Source organism: Ursus arctos, unplaced genomic scaffold, assembly GCF_023065955.2.
Source record: "Ursus arctos isolate Adak ecotype North America unplaced genomic scaffold, UrsArc2.0 scaffold_23, whole genome shotgun sequence".
NCBI lineage: Eukaryota > Metazoa > Chordata > Mammalia > Carnivora > Ursidae > Ursus > Ursus arctos.
Genome location: NW_026622908.1, coordinates 11,625,354 through 11,644,493, shown reverse-complemented (window position 1 = coordinate 11,644,493; position 19,140 = coordinate 11,625,354). Strand labels below are relative to the sequence as shown.

The window sequence follows — 19,140 nt, the reverse complement described above, 5'->3', positions numbered from 1 at the left end:
AAGTAAAAGCATCTGAGAAAACTCACTGTTACCATGTTACCTCTTGATTTATATAAATCACTACAGAAAGGAAAAGCAATCAAAACAAAACAAAAAAAAAACCATTTGAGCTCTTATAAATTATCATAATATTAGCATATTTTATGAAGTCCACCAAAACTCATGGAATCCAAACTGAGGCAGGAAAAAAAAAAAAAAAAAAAGACTAATTGGACTAAATATTACCAAAGCTAAAATTAGGGGGAAAAAACAATAATTCTTTTGCTCTTAGTTCATGACAGCTGAAATTTCCATGGTAGAGATTATTTTTAAAATAATATGTATTTACAAGTGTTTTATATTGTTTGGCAAGCTAAATCTAGGTCCACAGAGAAGTTCTGACGACAGAGGATGTATACATAGAAATCAACAAAGATCACACTCAGAGTATTTGACTATTAGGGAATAAACAAAGTAATTAGAAGAAAGTTACTTTAATTTTTCTGAGTGTTCAGTCAAATGGATATATATACTTCCCTTCTGAAAGCCAAATGCTACCTAGGAAAACCCAAGTTCCATCATAATGTCATGCCTTAAAATTAACAGTAAAATGTTTAAAAATATAGAGAAATCACTGGCAACCTTATTGATCACCAGGAGGCATATGGAGGCAAAAAGCTGGTTGAAGCAAACTAGGGAGAAAAGCCTGATAATTTTGTTACATATAACTGAAGGCTATCAAAAAACGTCATTCTTCTGTTTTGCTCAAGACATGACAATAAGATAATACTTTGCAACGTGATGTGTCTGTGTTTATATTTCATTTGTTCTTAGAAATGCCCATTTATAATGAGGCAAACATCTGGGTGGCTTTTCTTTGAATGAGATAGTTGTTCTAAGGTTCATAGTCCAGGATCCCTATTGGGAGCTCAAAAACTTCTAAAACTGTAGGCAAATAGTGTGTATGTATGTGTATATGTATGTAATATATATGTATGTGTGTATACATATGCACATACCAAATATAAATATTATATATACCAAATATATATTACAGTATGTATAGGTATATATACTACATATAAATATGTATACACACCAAATATATATTACATATAATATATACATAAATTACATGTATATGAACAGACATACATATACATTTTTTAGAAAGAGGGTCCACAGCTTTAATCAGATCCAGAAACAATTAAGAATCACCATTCTAAAATCTTAATTGCCTGGGGACTGGGGAATCAGTGACAAAGTTCCCCCAAATCACAGGTATATATTGGAATAAAAGTCACTGGGGATTTCACTGCAGCCATCCAAAGCATAAGCAGCATCATTCAGCACTTGTTTTACCATAAGACGTCGCCTCAGGAACAAATTGAATCGTTTTGCAGACTGTGAAACAATCAACAGAAAGTTAGGAAATCCTGCCTGACATTAAAGATTCCCAAAACACAGGCATGCAAATACACATTCAGTATGATCACTCAGGTGAGTGCGTGTGTGTGTGTGTGTGTGTGTGTGTGTGTGGCATTTAAAGCTAGAGTGTGGGATTAAGGAGGGCACGTGATGTGATGAGCACTGGGTGTTACACGCAACTGATAAATTATTGAACACTACATCTGAAACTGATGATGTACTATATGTTGGCTAATTGAATTTAAATTTAAAAATTTTTAAAAATAAAGTTGGACGGTGGGAGAAGCTAGTAAGAGGAAAAGAAGAACAAATGTAGGAAGAAAACAATAAAGAATAAAGGAAAGGGGGAAAAAAGAGACTTCAAAGTAAATTTCCTTAAGTTCTTTATATAGTAACTTTAAATAATATGTATTTATGGAACTGAATTAAGGAAGAGAGGAGAGAGAAAAAAAATAATGAAGGAAAACATGAGAAGAATGGAAAAGTAAAGTAAAATATTAAGTATGCCCATATATATCAGACAATGACAGTAAAATCACTACAATTATACTGCATGGTATGGGAAGTTCAACTCATAGCATAAAATATTTCATAGCCTCCCAAAATACTGGAGTAAAGTAAGGGAAAGTCATTTGGTTATTTAAATGCTGAGTTGTTTTCAATCTTCAGTTACTATGACCTTTATTTTTAAACACCAAGGCAATTACCTAAAACATCTGGGAAAATCAATAATATCTGAAAGAAAACCAAACAATGGCACAAATGGCTGTGTGTATTTTATAATATAATGAAAGGTAAATATTCTAATAAAACTGTCAATAAAAAGTTTTAGTTCCCGTCATGGAAAAAGTTTTGCTGAAACTGTTGTTTTCTTAAAATAAGCTAGAGACCTAAGCAGAGGTGACTACTGCAGTGAAAAATCCCTGCTCTGTAAACCAAGGACCTACCATGTTAGCTGAGTTAATACTGCTGTTGCTTAAGAACACAACAGACACAAGACGGATGCTGGTCATTGCATAAAGCATATTTTATTTTACTTTATTTTTATTTTTAAAATCCTTTTTTTAATTTTTTTAAGATTTTATTTATTTATTTGTCAGAGAGAGAGAGAGATAGTGCGTACAGCAGGGGGAGAAGCAGGACCCTGGGATCATGACCTGAGTGAAGACAGACGCTTAACCAACTGAGCCACCCAGGAGTCCCTGCATAAAAGCATATTTTAAACTGCATTCTTCTGCTGGGCTGACATTTTTCATCTCAGCACTTTGATTTTCTTAGATCTTTCATGAGATCCACAAGTTACTGTTATTCTCAGATGTTTTTTCCTAAATTCATTACAGAATCACTAAGGGAAAGGAAAGAGTTGTGCACTAAGGGGTGTTTCAGGACATCATTAAAACTGTCATGGGCTCTGTCTGGCCTATTTGCTTTCTGTGGGCTCCTTCCACCATTAAAAAAAATTTTTTTTCAAAATAAAAAGAAATAAATGAGGGGAGCCTGGGTAGCCCAATCGGTTAAGCCTTTGTCTTCGGCTCACGTTATGAATGATCTTGGAGTCCTGCGATCCAGCCCTGCATCTGGCTCCCTGCTCAGTGGGGAGCCTGCTTCTCCCTCTCCCTCTGTTGCTCCCCCTGTTTGTACTCTCTCTCTCTCTGACAAATAAATAAATAAAATCTTAAAAAAATAAAAAGAGGGGCGCCTGGGTGGCACAGCGGTTAAGCATCTGCCTTCGGCTCAGGGCGTGATCCTGGCGTTATAGGATTGAGCCCCACATCAGGCTCCTCTGCTATGAGCCTGCTTCTTCCTCTCCCACTCCCCCTGCTTGTGTTCCCTCTCTCGCTGGCTGTCTCTATCTCTGTCAAATAAATAAATAAAATCTTAAAAAAAAAATAAATAAAAAATAAAAAAAATAAAAAGAAATAAATGAATATACATATATGTATATATATGTGAATATATATATATACACAATTATATTTATGGGGTTTTTTTGTTTCTTTAATTCTGATTATAGAAGAAATTAAAACATTTCCATGGGCTCCAAAAAGCATCGTGGGCCCTACTACGCACAGGACCCACTGTGCCTATAGAATATGTTGGCCCATTGGGTGCTTAGGTAGCTCAGTCAGTTAAGCATCTGCTTTCAGTTCAGACCCTGATCTCAGAGTCCTGGGATCTAGCCCTGTATCGGGCTCCCTGCTCAGTGGGGAGTCTGCTTCTCCCTCTCCCTCTGCCCTGTCCCCCTGCTCCTGTGTGCTCTCTCTCTCTCGAATAAATAAATAAAATCTTAAGTTGGCCCTAGGTACCATACATTCAAGAGCTACTAAGAGTGCAGGATTTAAAAAGTTACCTAAATGATTCCTAAAAAGCCTTCTTCAATAAATACATCTAATATCAAGTTAGTTTGCAGCTTTCCCAATACATATGTTATCTTCACAATATAAAAAACCAATGGGATCAATACCAGCAGTTGGTCCTGAAAACATATTGACTCGACAGTTAATATCTTTTAAACTTGATTTTAAACGTATTACAAGATCACCACCAAAGGACTTGATTACAAAAAGATAAAATTATGTTCTAGAGATAAAAATTATAGAATTAATAACCTTATTATGTATTTCCATTATGTGCTAAATTATGTTTGCTTTTTATTAAAAAATGGATAACACTGAAACTAATGAAAAAGTATTTTTTAAAATCATTGCTATTTCCATGTTACCGTAGTAACTATTTGATGTATTTATTTCTGGCTTTCTCTAAGCACTGAATTTTTTAATATAGTAAATCATTATACTTAATGTATGCATTTTTCTTGCCTTTTTCATAATATTACCATAATATTAAAATAAATTTTCATATGTTATAAACTTTTCATAAAGTTTTTTCTATGTAATTTCAATTAATTAAATTTAATCAAATTTATTTGTAAGAAGACACTCTAGGAAGAGAGTTGATAACCGGTATTATTGGTGTCACATAGTAGGAGTTGTCAATAATATCTTTCTCTCATTATATATAATCTTGATCATTCATCTGCATTCCTTTTACTTTATGTATTTCTTTTTTCTCACACCCTTCCTTGGCCATTTTTGAACGCCTTCAACAGGCCAGCTACTGACCAATACAGGCACTACTCAGTGTGGTACAGCAGGAAGCACCTGAGAGACTGTTGACTCCAGCTCCTGTCTCAGCTACTACATCATTGATGACAGATGAGCAGGGCGTGAAAGTCCAATATCATAGACAATTCTGGAATATATACTGTAAGCGAATGAAAATCAATATAACTCATGGAGTTGTAATACAACAAGCCATTCAATGCTCTAAATTTCTAAGCAAGAAAAAGTCCAGTTGCTCTTGAGACTACAATTTCACATTTAAATCTACATTAATCCTTGATGTTAAGGATACAGATACTCAATCTACAAACTATGAATGCCACTTACCGAGTAGACCCTACACAAGTCCTAAATTTAAACAAAAAAACCATAGCAATTAAAGAGTATCACTCTATCTTAATTTCTTTGTGCCAAACACTGGGTACTCTATGTTTAATGTTATCAGGTAGGTTCTTATTAATTATCAGCAAATGGTAATAAAGACATATAACCAGCTAGGTACACAAAAGGCTTACACACCCTTGGTGTTCACACAGTAAAATAATAGAAACAACAAAAAGTCAACTACCAGCAAATTCTTATGACATTGGTAAAATAATCCTTCTTGAAAAATATGTTTGTCTAAATCCTAAACAATTGCTAAGTTTCTGATGAGTTTTAATATTGTATATGTAAGTTTCAATTTAGTAAATGGAAGTTAATTTGGAAAATCCCCAGTTATGTGTGACCGTATCTGGATATGCCGATGCTTATGGATTCAGCAAAAGACTTTGCTTTGACAGTATATTTGTAACTTCCTTGACGATTGCTTTGAGTGCCTTTCATACTCCCAGCCTCTGTGGTCTACTTATTCCTATGCTCAAACTGTAGCTTCAAAATACACAATAACAGCCATGTGGAATTTCCTTTCTATCTTCTAGTTTGGGAATCAGACACAGAAATATTTGCAAATACTTGCAATGGACCTTAAGAATGTACAGTGAAACACCAAGCTTTAAGACTGTTCCTCGAAGACTAGCACATAAAAATCATAGAGGAACAATTGACCATGTAGCAAAAAAATTATGGACATGGATATTTGCACATAAAAAAAATCCAATTTATGAGAAGAATACTAGGAAAAATGACAAAAGATTCCGGTCTTACATGGCAAGAAAAATCAAAATTTCAACGTCTGAATTCCTCAATCAGTTTCACCAAGAAGTAGACACTCCCCCTTTTTTTTAAAGATTTTATTTATTCATTTATTTGAGAGAGAGAAAGAGAGAGAGCACAAGCAGGGAGAGAGGCAGAAGGAGAGGGAGAGAGGGAATTCCAGGCAGATTCCCCACTGAACATGGAGCCCAATGCAGGGCTCAATCACACATCCTTGAGACCATGACCCCAGACAAAATCAAGAGTCAGACATTTAACTGACTGAGCAGCCCAGGTGTCCCGACACTCCTTCTATAGTAATGGGACATATAATGTCAATGTTCACTCTCATTTAGTCATTTTCTTTGTTTTGGTTTTGGGGTTTTTTGCAGAAAAAAAACTTTGGAAGTTTTTTCCAAAAAGAATTGAGGATGAAGTTTCTAGTGAAGATCCTTCTAGTGGAATTTTTTTCCACTGTGAAGACATCTGAAAGCAGATAGAACAGATCTCTAAAATCGAAGACATGCAGAGTATTATGATTTCTCAGGAATTTACTGTGAAATGGGATTATATGAATTTCTAATACCCTTATGCTTAAGACTTTTCCTAACTATTTGTATATCCATTGCTTTAGAGGAGAGAAATTTTTGAAGTTAAAATTAATAAAATGTATTATTTTTATCAACTGTGAGTATATTTGACAACTTTGGCTATACACTAATAGCTATAAATATGCAAAGCTCAATTTTAAATACACCAATGAGACATTTGCAGAAGGTCCCCAAACAGGCACTGCAATTCATTGCTGAGATAGGCCAATATGCAGGAATATGGTTTCTCCCTTTTTTCCAAAACTTCAACTAATATAATGTTAAAATATTCATTATCCTTTTTTGTAATAACATATTTAGTTTTAATTTTTATTTTTTAACTAGCAAGACTATATATACAGTATATATATATATATATATATATAATGCAATAATATACAATGTTCACTGATGTATTTATTTTCTGGCCAACATTTTTACTCATTTCATCATTAAGCCTGAAATATATTTTGTCATACAGGGGAGCTATTTTAAAAAAATATTAACTATTCCAATTATCAAATATGCTGTGCATGGCACTCTAAACAAAGAAGAGACTGGCTCAGAATTTTATAACAATGAGTATTCTAGTGAGGATTCTGAATATGTTATATTAAATACTATAACAACTAATATAGATAAAAGAACCTTAAATATTTTCTAATACTACTACCATCTTATTTTGTTAACTGAGACCACATAAAAGGATGCTCACATGTTGAATAAGCCTAAAATGAAGAGGTTAAAAAAATGTGGCAGAGAGCCTTCTATGTGTTTCCATTTCATACAAGGAAACCTCACTTTTCTCCCGGCCATTCTGACTTCCTTTGTGAATGACCCCCACATAGAGAAAGCTCTGGGTCTTCTGACATTCTACTGCCTTGGTGCCCGTACTATTCATGTGGCATAGCATGGTGCTTTAGGATATCCCATATGCTTTAATCATAAATATATATATGATTATTTATGATTATATATATGATATATATATATGAAGGTCTAATTGAAAATTGAAAAGATATTTATAAGAATATCAAAAATATAAAGTATCTATGAACAAATTTAACAATAGACGTGCAAGACATATACTAAAAATGAAAACGTTGCTGAGATGGATTAAAGATCAAAATAAAGAGATATATTCCATGTTCATGTATTGAAAGATCAGTGTTGTTAATATATAGATTCTTCTCAAATTCATCTAAAACTCTATGCAATACCAATCAAAATACCAGTAAGATTTTTTTTGTTGTTTAGAAATTATCAAAGTGATTCTAAAATGTTTATGGAAATGCAAAGAATCTAAAATAGCCAAACAATTTTGATAAGGAAGAACAAAGTAGGAGTAACACTCTGCCTGATGTTAATACTTACTCTAAAGTGGGAGTAATCAAGACAGTATAATACTGGCATAAGAATAGACAGATGATGGGACAAAATAGAGTTTAAAAGTAAACTCACGTATACACAGTCTACTGATATTCCACTGAAGTCCCAGTGTAATTTATGAGAAAAGGATAGTCACTTGAACAGACAGTGCTGTATTTATATTACAAATAAATAAACTTCAATCCTCACACAAGTCGTCTACAAAAGTTACCTCCAAATAGATCACAGGCCAAAAGTAAAAGTTAAAACTATAAAACAAGAAAATCTGAGAAATCTCTCTTACTTGGTGTAAACAAATATTTCTTAGAACACAGAAAGCATGGATCATAAAAGAAAAATATGAGAAATTAAACTCTGAAGACTTCAAAATTTGTTAAAATATTTTAAGTAAAGTCACAGACTGGGAGAAAATATTTGCAATGAAAACAGCTGACAAGGCCTTGCGTATAGAGTACATAACTCTTACAACTCAATAGGAAGTTAACTTGATTTTTAAAAATATGCAAAAGATATGAAAGGATAGTTCACAGAGGAAGACATATGAATGGCCAATAAGCCCATGAAAAGACGTGTAACATCATTATTTATCAGGGAAATGAGAATCAAAATCATATGATACCACTATCTTCCATTAGATTACTAAAATTAAAAAGCTAACAATATCAAGTGCTGGTGAGGGTGTAGAGCAACTAGAACTCTCATATATTACTGGTAGGAAAGAAAAATGGCAGAACCACTTTTACAAATAGTTCAGCATTCATATAAATTTACACATGTTCTTTCATATGACCCAGAAATTTTACTCCTAAGAAATTAACAAAGATTAATTAAAATATATGTCTATACAAACTATATATGTCTAACATGAGTGTTCCTAACAGTTTCATTTGTAGTGGTCCCCAAACTGAAAACAATATGAACACCCATCAACAGGTGAATAGAGGGGCACCTGGGTGGCTCAGTCGGTTAAGTGTCTGCCCTGGGATCAAGCCCCAACTTGGGGCTTTTTATTAATAGGGGTATGTCAAAAGGATATAGGTCAATCAAGAAAGTTCCCAATAGCCACACCAATAACAATTTGAGCAACAAAATAAATAAAATAGTATTGGGTTTATAACACAAAATAGAAAATAAATATCCATGAGTCCATCCTGGAATGAATGAATGAATGACTAAGAGATAAATTTACCATACAAAAGAATGCTAAATAATTCATTTACCCTTAAGAACTTGAAGCACAACTCCCCCAGTCCTTAAGTGTAGGCTTCATAGATTGACTTTCTTCCAAAGAATATAGTATAGAAAGGGAGAAGAAAAAGAATAACTTAATAGCACAGCAAACTGACAAACACTACTTCAAGCCAGACAATCAAAGTTAACATCAAGAACAGTAAGTCATGGTGACAGGACATACCCTTGATATAATGTGATGGAAATATCACTTAACTTCTACAGTTTTCCTCCCCAAAACACATTCACCCCAGTCTAATCCTGAGAAAAACATCAGAAAAATCCCAATTAAGGGACAGTCTACAAAATACCTAATCAGTATGCCTCAACACTGCAAAGGTCATCAAAAACACAAAAAGTAAAAGAAACTGTCACAGCCAAGAGGAGACATGCCTACTAAATGCAGTGTAGTAAAAATAAATTCAAAATGGATTAAAGACCTAAATGTGAGAAATCCTAGAAGAGAACACAGGAAGTAACCCCTTTGACATTGCTGCAGCAACTTTTTTCTAAGTAAGTCTCCTAGGGCAAAGGAAACAAAAGCAAAATTAAACTATTAGGACTACGTCAAAATAAAATGTTTCTGTACAGCAAAAGAAACAATCAACAAAAATAAAAGGCAACCTATAGAATAGGAGAAGATATTTGCAAATGACATATTTGATAAAGGGTTAGTATCCAAAATATATAAAGAACTGAAACAACTCAAAAAACAAATAATCCAATTAAAAATGGGCAGAAGACATGAACAGACATTTCTCCAAAGAAGACATCCAGATGGCCAACAAACACATGAAAACGTGTTCATCATTGCTTACCATCAAGGACATGCAAATCAAAACTACAATGAGATATCACCTCACTCCTGTCAGAATGGCTAAAGCCAACACCATAAGAAACAGCAGGTGTTGGGGAGGATGTGGAGAAAAAGGAACCCTCTTGCACCATTGGTGGGAATGCAAACTGGGTGTAGCTGTTGTAGAAAATAGTATGGAGGTTCCTCAAGAAGTTAAAAATAGAATTACCCTACAATCCAATATTCATACTACTATGTATTTATCCAAAGAACACAAAAACACTAATTCGAAGGGATACATGGCACCCTATTTTTATAGTAGCATTATTTACAATAGCCAAGATAACAGAAGCAGCTTACATGTCCATCAATCAATGAATGGATAAAGAAGATATGGCATAGGTATACGTTGGAATATTATTCAGCCATAAAAAAGAATGAGACTGTGCCATTTGGGATGACATGGATAGAGCTAGAGAGTATAATGCTAAGCAAAGTAAGACTGTCAGAGAAAGATAAATATATATGGTCTCACTCATACATGGAATTTAAGAAACAAAACAAACAAGCAAAGGGGGAAAAAAGAGAGAAACAAACTAAGAACCAGATTCTTAACTACAGAGAACAAACTGATGATTACCAAAGGGAAGGAGGTGGGGGGGATGGGTGAAATAGGTGATGGGGGTTAAGGAGTGCACTTGTCATGATGAGAACAGGCTGATGTATGGAAGTGTTGAACCACTATATTATACACCTGAAACTAATATAACACTGTACATCTGAAACTAACGTAACACTGTATGTTAACTATACTGGAATTAAAATAAAACTTACAAATAAATAAATAAACGCAATGTAGTATCCTAGATGGGATCCAGAAGTAGAAAAAGGACATTAGGGAAAAACTAAGGAAATCCAAATAAAGGATGGACCTCAGTTAATAATAATGTATCAATATTATTTCATTAATTTGTAACATACTAATGCAAGATGCTAGTAACAGGGAAAATGGAAATGGGGTGTAAGAAGTTTTATGCACTGTATTCATAATAAAACTGTAAATCTAAAACCACACTCAAGTAAAAAGTTTATTTGAAAAAGAAGCTTACTGTTTAATTTTCACAACTTACTGTTCAACCAAAGACACTGTCATCATAAAAAATGAAATATCATAAATCATTTTCAACTCATTTGGAACCTAGAATTTTAAGTACTAGCATATGACATAATGGGGAAATGATTTACAACTCATATCACAGGCAGGGGGATAACAATAAATACGTAAACAGTTCCAAAAAAAATCAAGAGGAAAAAGAAATACCTAACAGTTTGACAAGAAAATAGACAAAATAAATGAACAGAGTTATCCAGAAAAATAAATAAAATGACCATCAACATAGGAAAAGATGAATGTCCCACTCATATTGAGAGAAAGGCAAATTTAAACCACACTAAGATACACAGCTAACTGATGGAGCTCCCAACAGCCACTAGCTATCCCACCATCAGATAGGCAAAAATCTAAACTCGTGACAACATGCGATTGATGAGGCTGTGGGCAAATAGGCATTCTCCTACACTTGTTAGAAATGCAAATCAGAGGAGAATGTGGCAATATGTGGCAAAATTACATATATGTTTATTCTTTTATACAGAAATCTTATTTAACACCGGCCAAAATATTATTAAGACTGACACCCAAGGGTATTTATCATAACAATATTTGTAATAACAAAAGATTAAAAACAACTCAAATGTGCATCAATAAAGGGATTGAATGACAACACCATGCTAACCCCTCAAAATGTAATATTATACAACATACAAATGAATAGGAATGAAATCTATATATAATATTGCATAAACTCAGGTTATGTTAAGTGAAAACCAAGGAACAGACCAGTACATATAGTATGCTGCCTTTCGTGGAAGAGACAGGAGGAATATAAATATACACACACACCCATATATGGAAAAGTAAATGACACATTAAATGGATAAACCCAAGTAAAAATGATTACTACAGAGGATTAAGAGGAAAAACAAGGAAGAAAATTTTCTCTGAAAATGCTTCATTTCACAGTTTCATCCTCAGATTTACCTTCAAGCTAATAAAGGCAAAGCTTCAGGGCTGCTTGCTGGCACCAGCCCCTCCAAGGATTTAGAAGGACACTCTAACAATATGTTCTCATGGTCAAATATTTTGTAAATTTTTTAAGGTAAATTATTGTTCCATTATTCTTCTTAAAGAGTGACACCAAAATAGCATAAGCTTTAGGCTCCATTAAACTTTATTAGATTATTCTCAGGCATGTACTTACAGGTAAATGGATTGAAGGGATAACGTATGAAGAAAGAATACTAAACCACAATTCAGAAACTCGAGTTCTAGTCCAGGATCTGCCTCTTCAATGTCTGGATAATTTTAGTCATTAAACCTCTCAGACCCTTCATTTTTTTCTCATTTGTAAAACTGAGAAATTAAAATGCAAGCAAATGGCTATGCTTTATGTGTATTTCTCATTAATATATTTGATGGTACTTTTATCCCCAAAAGAAGCTGATTTTTTTCCAAAGTAATAAACTCTCAAATATCATGTACGAGGACCTGAAAAAATAACTGACCCAGGAAAGAGAGCATCACCCTCTCTGACTACAAAATAATACCCCATTTGTGTCCACGCAGGAAAGTATAGGACTAATGGTTGCTTACCACTGGTTCTTCACTGATGAGAAAGCTGGTCTCTCTGCTGCTCAGGGACTGGAAGACAGAACGCTGTTAATAATAATTCAAGTGGGGAGCATATAACTTTCAACGACAAAAGTTCTAGGTTCTCAATACAGAAATACTAAACCTGCCATTCAGAGGACTTATGAAACACCTGAAATTGAATGCAAAACTGTGTGTATATATCTGCATCCATGTGTGTGTGTTCATGCTTGTGTGTGCAGGCACGCACGTGTGTGTGTGTGTGTGTGTGTGTGTGTGTGTGTGTGGAGAGAAAGAGCTTTAGAGAGAATGAGAATTTTGAAGGTAGCTTTATCAAATCATAAAAAAAAAAATCAGAAAAGCCAGAAATAGTTAAGAAACTACTATATTATAGAGAAATAACAAAGAGCGCCACTCTTTGAATGATGCTACGTCCTGAACAGGACCACAAGGAAAGGCAGAATTAATTAGCTATTTTAGACCTTTCAACATTTGTTTGGAATTATTAAATAAATACTTATTAAATGAGATAATTACGTTATTTAATTTATTAAATTATTAAATAAGGTAAATACCTTAGGAAACACACCACCAGAATTCTTAAGGGATCTGTACTTACAACCCAAGAAAAAAGCCACACGTTGATATAAATACACACAGAACACTTATAATTAAAGCAACAGCTATGCCTCCATTGCCGTATGGTGGATTTTAAATCCACATGTTCCCTGATAAATTGCACACCACGGCACATGCTCCTGAGACCACGCCCTATCACTTCTCCGTGGTCTCTAGTGACAGACACCATAGGGTGCTAGGGAGAGGCAGCAGTCAGCAAAAATGACCTGAAACTCATGTCTAGACTGGGAATTCACTTACCTGGTTCTTGGAAAATCACAAACAGCCATCATTATACCCAGGTGATTTTGGGCAGACCAATTTTGAAAATAGGAGATAAAAAGTACTATCAACATTTTAAAAAAATAATTCAAAGGGCATCTGGGAAATACACAATTGCAAAACGCGCCAAAAAAAAAAAAAAACCCACAGTAATTTATCTGTGCTCTTAAGGAGGACAAGGAAGAGATTTTGAACACTTACTAATTTTCATATTACAATATTCAAAATAAATTCCTTGAAAAGATGAATGTCATTTATGGTATTAAAACTATACTGAAACAGTTGGAAGAACTATGGTAGGCTAAGTCTAAGAGTAAACATATGCTCAAAACACTCTTTCACTGATATGTGTTCTGCCTATGGACCTTGGATGAATTCCATTAACTCACCTAAATACATCAGATATGAGCTAATGAATATCTTGATCACTCAATTCCAAAATAGCAGTCTCTAATAATAAATTGTGCATCTGTATTTCTGCCTTTAAGATAATATATGAACCAATTATAGCTTCACTTTATGTCGATTCCTCATAACATAATTTTTTTCAATTATGGTAGAGAACTGCCAGTTATTTACTTACAAGAAGGTACAAAAAACCCATACATTAATTGTCCCAAAAGCAACCTGGCTAGTCACTTTACAATCTCTCACTGTAAAAAATATGAACTTGCTGCAACTTTCCAATCAAAGTCTGTGAGTATATGTTCAGTGTGCAAATTAAATTCACATAGGTTCTGTCATACTTTTGCTGAGTATTTCATTGTTTCATTTGTCACTGACCTTAGTTTCGGGCCAAAGGAGAATCTGTGCTGTTGTCAATTCTACATTTCCCCCTTCCATAACCATGACTTTCCTGTCTCAGGCTGTCTCTTTCCCTCACCCCAACCATTGAGGAATTGAATGAAATGGTACAAAATGGAATGAAATGAATAAATAGATGAATGAAGGAGGCAAACTCCCAGTAGCAGAAAAACCAAAACCAAAACCAAAACAAAACAAAAACATGGCGATATTCCGGAGACGTATACATCACCATAGAAACTAAGTAGCAATCCTGACTATTCTCAATGTGAGAAGCAATTGTTCGGAAATTGAAATTCAGGGGGAAAAAAGTACTTCTATGCAGGATTCTTAAAACAGTATTCTTAAAGAAATAATACTATAGCTGATTAAGAAAGCAAGCTCTAGAATCAGCCTGGCTGGGTTCAGAAGCCCAACACCAGAATTTTATGGATATAACAATAAACTAGTTTAGATAGTCTCATTTTAGAGACTCCTCATAACCTTTTTCTTCAATTATGCAAAACTAAAAGCTTTATACACATAAACTTGAGCAAGTTAACCTCTCCATGCCACAATTTCAGTACAGTGAAATTAAATATGATAACACATGGGAAGCTTTCAATAAATGTTGACATTTTAAAATTAATTTTTGCTTAATTTCTAGTGATCATATCATAAATTGAATACATTTATCATCCCATAAATTTTTAATTCACATGAATTCTCTGAATCTCCAAAAAAATTTTAACAATGTTCAGTGATGACCTACATCAACAGTAGATTAGAGGTAATACTCTAGAATTTAGTCCTTTAAAAGTTTAAGCAGAGTGAAAGCAGAGACCATTTGAAAGTGTAAGAAAATTTTAAAATAGTGAGCTTAGAATTTCTATGTATTCTGTCCAGTAAAAGACCCAAAGATTCATCTTAGCTGTGAACGTGCTAATGGACTAAATTGGATTATTCTGGCTATCTTTGCCTCAATCTAAATCTTGAATGAATATTCTCTTATTAATACATCTTTTTTAAAAACTTGACTACAATGTAGATTTTGTGTTTTTATAGCATTTGAGCATTTGAGTCAATAAAAGGAAATCAAGTAGGCATTGAGGAAAAGCTAAATAAGTTGTATTCACTTATTTTTTTCCTTTTCATCTTGAAATAATTATAGATTCCTAGGAATTTGCAAAGATAGCAAAGAAATCCCATGTGCCCACCATCCAGTTCCCCACAATGATTAATGCCTCACATAACTATGATACAATCTCAAAACCAGGAAACTGACATGAGTACGTGTGTGTATAGCACTGGATTATATCACATGCGTACATTCAGGTAGGAACCAGCCCAATTAACACACAGAGCAATTCTAGCCATAAGGATCTCCTTTGTGCTACTTCTTTAAAAGTTATGTCTGTTTTCCTCCCCCAAACATCCATAACCCCTAGCAACCACTAATTTTTTCTCCATCTCTATCACGTCATTTCAAGAGCTATAAAAACAGACTCATACAGTATGTGGCTTTTGAGATTTTTTTTTTTCATTAAGCTTGATGCCTTTGAGATCCATCCAAGCTGTGTGCGTATCAATAGCTCGTTCCTTTTACTGGTGGGTAGTAGACCACGGTAAGGCTATGCCACAGTTGATTTAATAGTAGTCACCGGGGTGCCTGGGTGGCACAGCGGTTAAGCATCTGCCTTCGGCTCAGGGCGTGATCCCGGCATTATGGGATCGAGCCCCACATCAGGCTCCTCCGCTATGAGCCTGCTTCTTCCTCTCCCACTCCCCCTGCTTGTGTTCCCTCTCTCACTGGCTGTCTCTATCTCTGTCAAATAAATAAATAAAATCTTTAAAAAAAACAAAACAGTAGTCACCTACTGTAGGACATTCGGGTTGTTTCTACTCTGGGCTACTACAAATAAAGCTACTCAAAGCACTTGTTCAAAGGTTTTTGTGTGATTATAAGTTTTCATTTCTGTGGGATAAACACTGGAGGATGTGATTACTGAGTCACAGGGTAAGTGTATGTTTAGTTTTTTTTAAGGAACTGCCCCACAGTTTCCTAGTGTGACTGTCTCTATTTTCCATCCCCACCAACAACGTATGAGCCCTGGTTTCTCGGCATCTCCATTGCTGTTTGGTATTGTCACTATTTTCCATTTTAGTGGTTTTCATGGGCATACTGTGATAGCTCACGTTGGTCTTATTTTGCCATTCCTTAATTGCTAGTCATAGCGAACATCTTTTACCTGCCAAATGTATTTATTTGCCATCTATATCCTCTTTAAGGAAATATATCATGTTTCTTACTCATTTGGGTTGGTTGTTTTTTAATACTGCATTTTGCTGTTTCTTTATAATACCACAGACAGGAGTCTTTTGTCAGATACGTGATGTGCCCATGTTTTCTCCAGATCTGTCGCTTGTCTGTTTCTCTTACCAGATCTTTCCTAGAACAAAAGTTCTTAAATTTGAAAAAGTCCAACTTATCAATTTTTCTTTAAGGATCATGCTTTTACATCATGTCTAACAACTCTTTACAAAGACCTACTTTCCAAAGGTTTTCTCCTATTTTTTCTTTATGGTTTACATTGAAATCTGTGAGCAGTGTTGAATTGATTTTTGTGTAAGGTGTGAGGTTGAAGTTAAAGTTCATAAATCTGCCTTTATATACCCAAATGCTCCAGCACCATTTGCTGAAAAGACCATCCTTTCCCATTGAGTTGTTTTTACACACTTGTCCAAAATCACTTGGTTGTACTTGTGTGGGACTAGATCTGCAGTTTCCATTCTGCGTCATTAATCTACATGCCTCTCTCTGCAAATACCACAATATCTTGATTAAACTGCAGCTAAAGAAAAAAAATTCCTCCCACTTTCTTTTTTCAAAACTGTTTTATGTCTTCCACTTCCTTTGCATTTTTATATAAATTTTAGAACAATTTTGTCTATGTCTATAAAAAGTCTTGCTGAGACTTCGATAGGAACTGCATTAACCCATATACCAATTTGGGCTTCCAAGTGTTCACTGATCATATATAGAAATGCAATTGATTTCTGTATGAAATTCGCTTCTTAGTTCCAGGAGGGATGTTTTGTTTTGTTTTGTTTTGTTTTTGGTTTAGTTTTTTGTTTTTGGAGAGGGTGTTTTTTTTTTTTAAGATTTTATTTATTTATCTGACAGAGAGAGAGACGGTGAGAGAGGGAACAAAAGCAGGGGGAGTGGGAGAAGGAGAAGCAGGCTTCCTGCCAAGCAGGGAGCCCGATGCGGGGCTCGATCCCAGGACCCTGGGATCATGACCTGAGCCAAAGGCAGATGCTTAACGACTGAGCCACCCAAGTGCCCCGGGGTTGGTTATTTTTTTGTTTGTTTTGTAGATTTTTTGGATTTTCTATTTAGACCACTGTGTCATCTGCAAATTGGCAGAGTTTTATTTATTCCTTTCTTTTTTTTTTTTTTTTAAAGATTTTATTTATTTATTTAACAGAGATAGAGACAGCCAGTGAGAGAGGGAACACAAGCAGGGGGAGTGGGAGAGGAAGAAACAGGCTCCCAGTGGAGGAGCCTGATGTGGGGCTCGATCCCATAACGCCAGGATCACGCCCTGAGCCGAAGGCAGATGCTTAACCGCTGTGCCACCCAGGCGCCCCTATTTATTCCTTTCTTATCCATGTCTTTTAGTTTCTTACCTTAATGCAAGAATTTTCAGTACTATGTTTAATAGGAGGAATAAATGAAGACATTCTTGTCATGTTTTTGACCATGGAGGAAAGCATTCAGTCTTTTACTATTTAATATGATGTTATTGTTTTATTGATGTTCTTTTTCAGGTAAGGAAGTACCTCCCTATCCCTAGTTTTCTGATATTAGCTAGATATAGATATATAGATATGGGTGTATATATAAATGTTTTTTCCTGAAAAAATAATAAAATCATCTGATTTTTATTCTTTATCCTTTTAATTAATCAAGTACATCAACTGACTTTTGTATAATGAATGAGCCTTCCATCACTGGAATAAACTTCACTTGGTTATAGTATTATATGCTTTTCATATTCTATTTGCTAGTATTTTACTAAGGATTTTTGTGTCTATGATCATGAAAAATATTAGTCTGTAGTTTTCTCTTTTTTTGGTACTATTTTTTGTTTGGGTTAGCACCAGGGTAATGCAAGCCTCTAAAATGAGTTGGGAAGTATTCATTCCTCTCCTATTTTCTGAAAGAGATTGATGTTAATTATTCTTTAAACATGTGGTAGAATTCTCCAGGAAAACCATTTGGGTCTAGAGATTTCTTTGGGGGGAAGAAATCTTTAAGTTATTCATTTTATTTCCTTAATAATTATGGGACTAAACATATTGTCAATTTAATATTGAGTGGGTTGAGATAGTTTGTGATGTTTGAAGAATTCATCCATTTCATCTAAATTGTCAAATTTATATGTGTAGAATTATTCTTAGTATTCTTTTATTATCATTTTGATATCTATGGAGTCTATAGTGATATGCCTTGTTTTATTCCTGATATTATGTCTATCTCCTCTCTCCCTTGCTGGCTCTCTTTCTCTCTCTCTCTCCCCCACACTTTTTTTGTAAGTTTAGCTAGAGGTTTATCGATTTTATTATCTTTTCAAAGAACCAGCTTTTTGTTTCAATTATTTTCTCTCACATTTTTCAATTTTCAATTCACTGATTTCTGCTCTTTATTATTTCCACCATTTTGTTTTCTCTGGGTTTATTTTGCTCTTATTTCTTGAGATGGAAGCTTATTATTGACTTGAGACTTCTTTTTACTAACAAACATTTAGTGCTACAAATTTCCCTCTCGGCATTGCTTTGGCTACATCCCTCAAATGTTAATAAGTTGTATTTTCACTTTTATTCAGTTCAATGTTGTTTTGGTTTGGTTTTGGTTTTTTCTTGAGACTTTCTTTGTCCTTCAGATTGTTTAAAAGTATGCTGTTTAGTTTCCAATTGTTGGAGCTGTTCCTGTTCTCTCTCTGTTACTTGTTTCAAGTTTGATTTTATTGTGGTCAGAGAACTCACTCTACATGATTTTGAATTATTTTAAATTTG

The 19,140-nt window shown here is 34.3% G+C and overlaps 1 protein-coding gene across 2 annotated transcripts in view; it reads right to left on the bottom strand.

The window, feature by feature from the left end:
* ANO5 (anoctamin 5) overlaps positions 1–19,140 on the bottom strand; it is a 102,833-nt gene that overhangs the window by 67,827 nt on the left and 15,866 nt on the right. The window contains exons 3-4 of one of the 2 annotated variants that reach the window (XM_044389049.3): positions 12,382–12,429; positions 1,342–1,383 (exon numbers count right to left, since the gene is read on the bottom strand). In XM_044389049.3, the coding sequence (XP_044244984.1) occupies positions 1,342–1,383; positions 12,382–12,429 (90 nt within the window). The remainder of the gene's footprint in view (positions 1–1,341; positions 1,384–12,381; positions 12,430–19,140) is intronic. The other variant, XM_057317322.1, reaches the window with a different exon arrangement.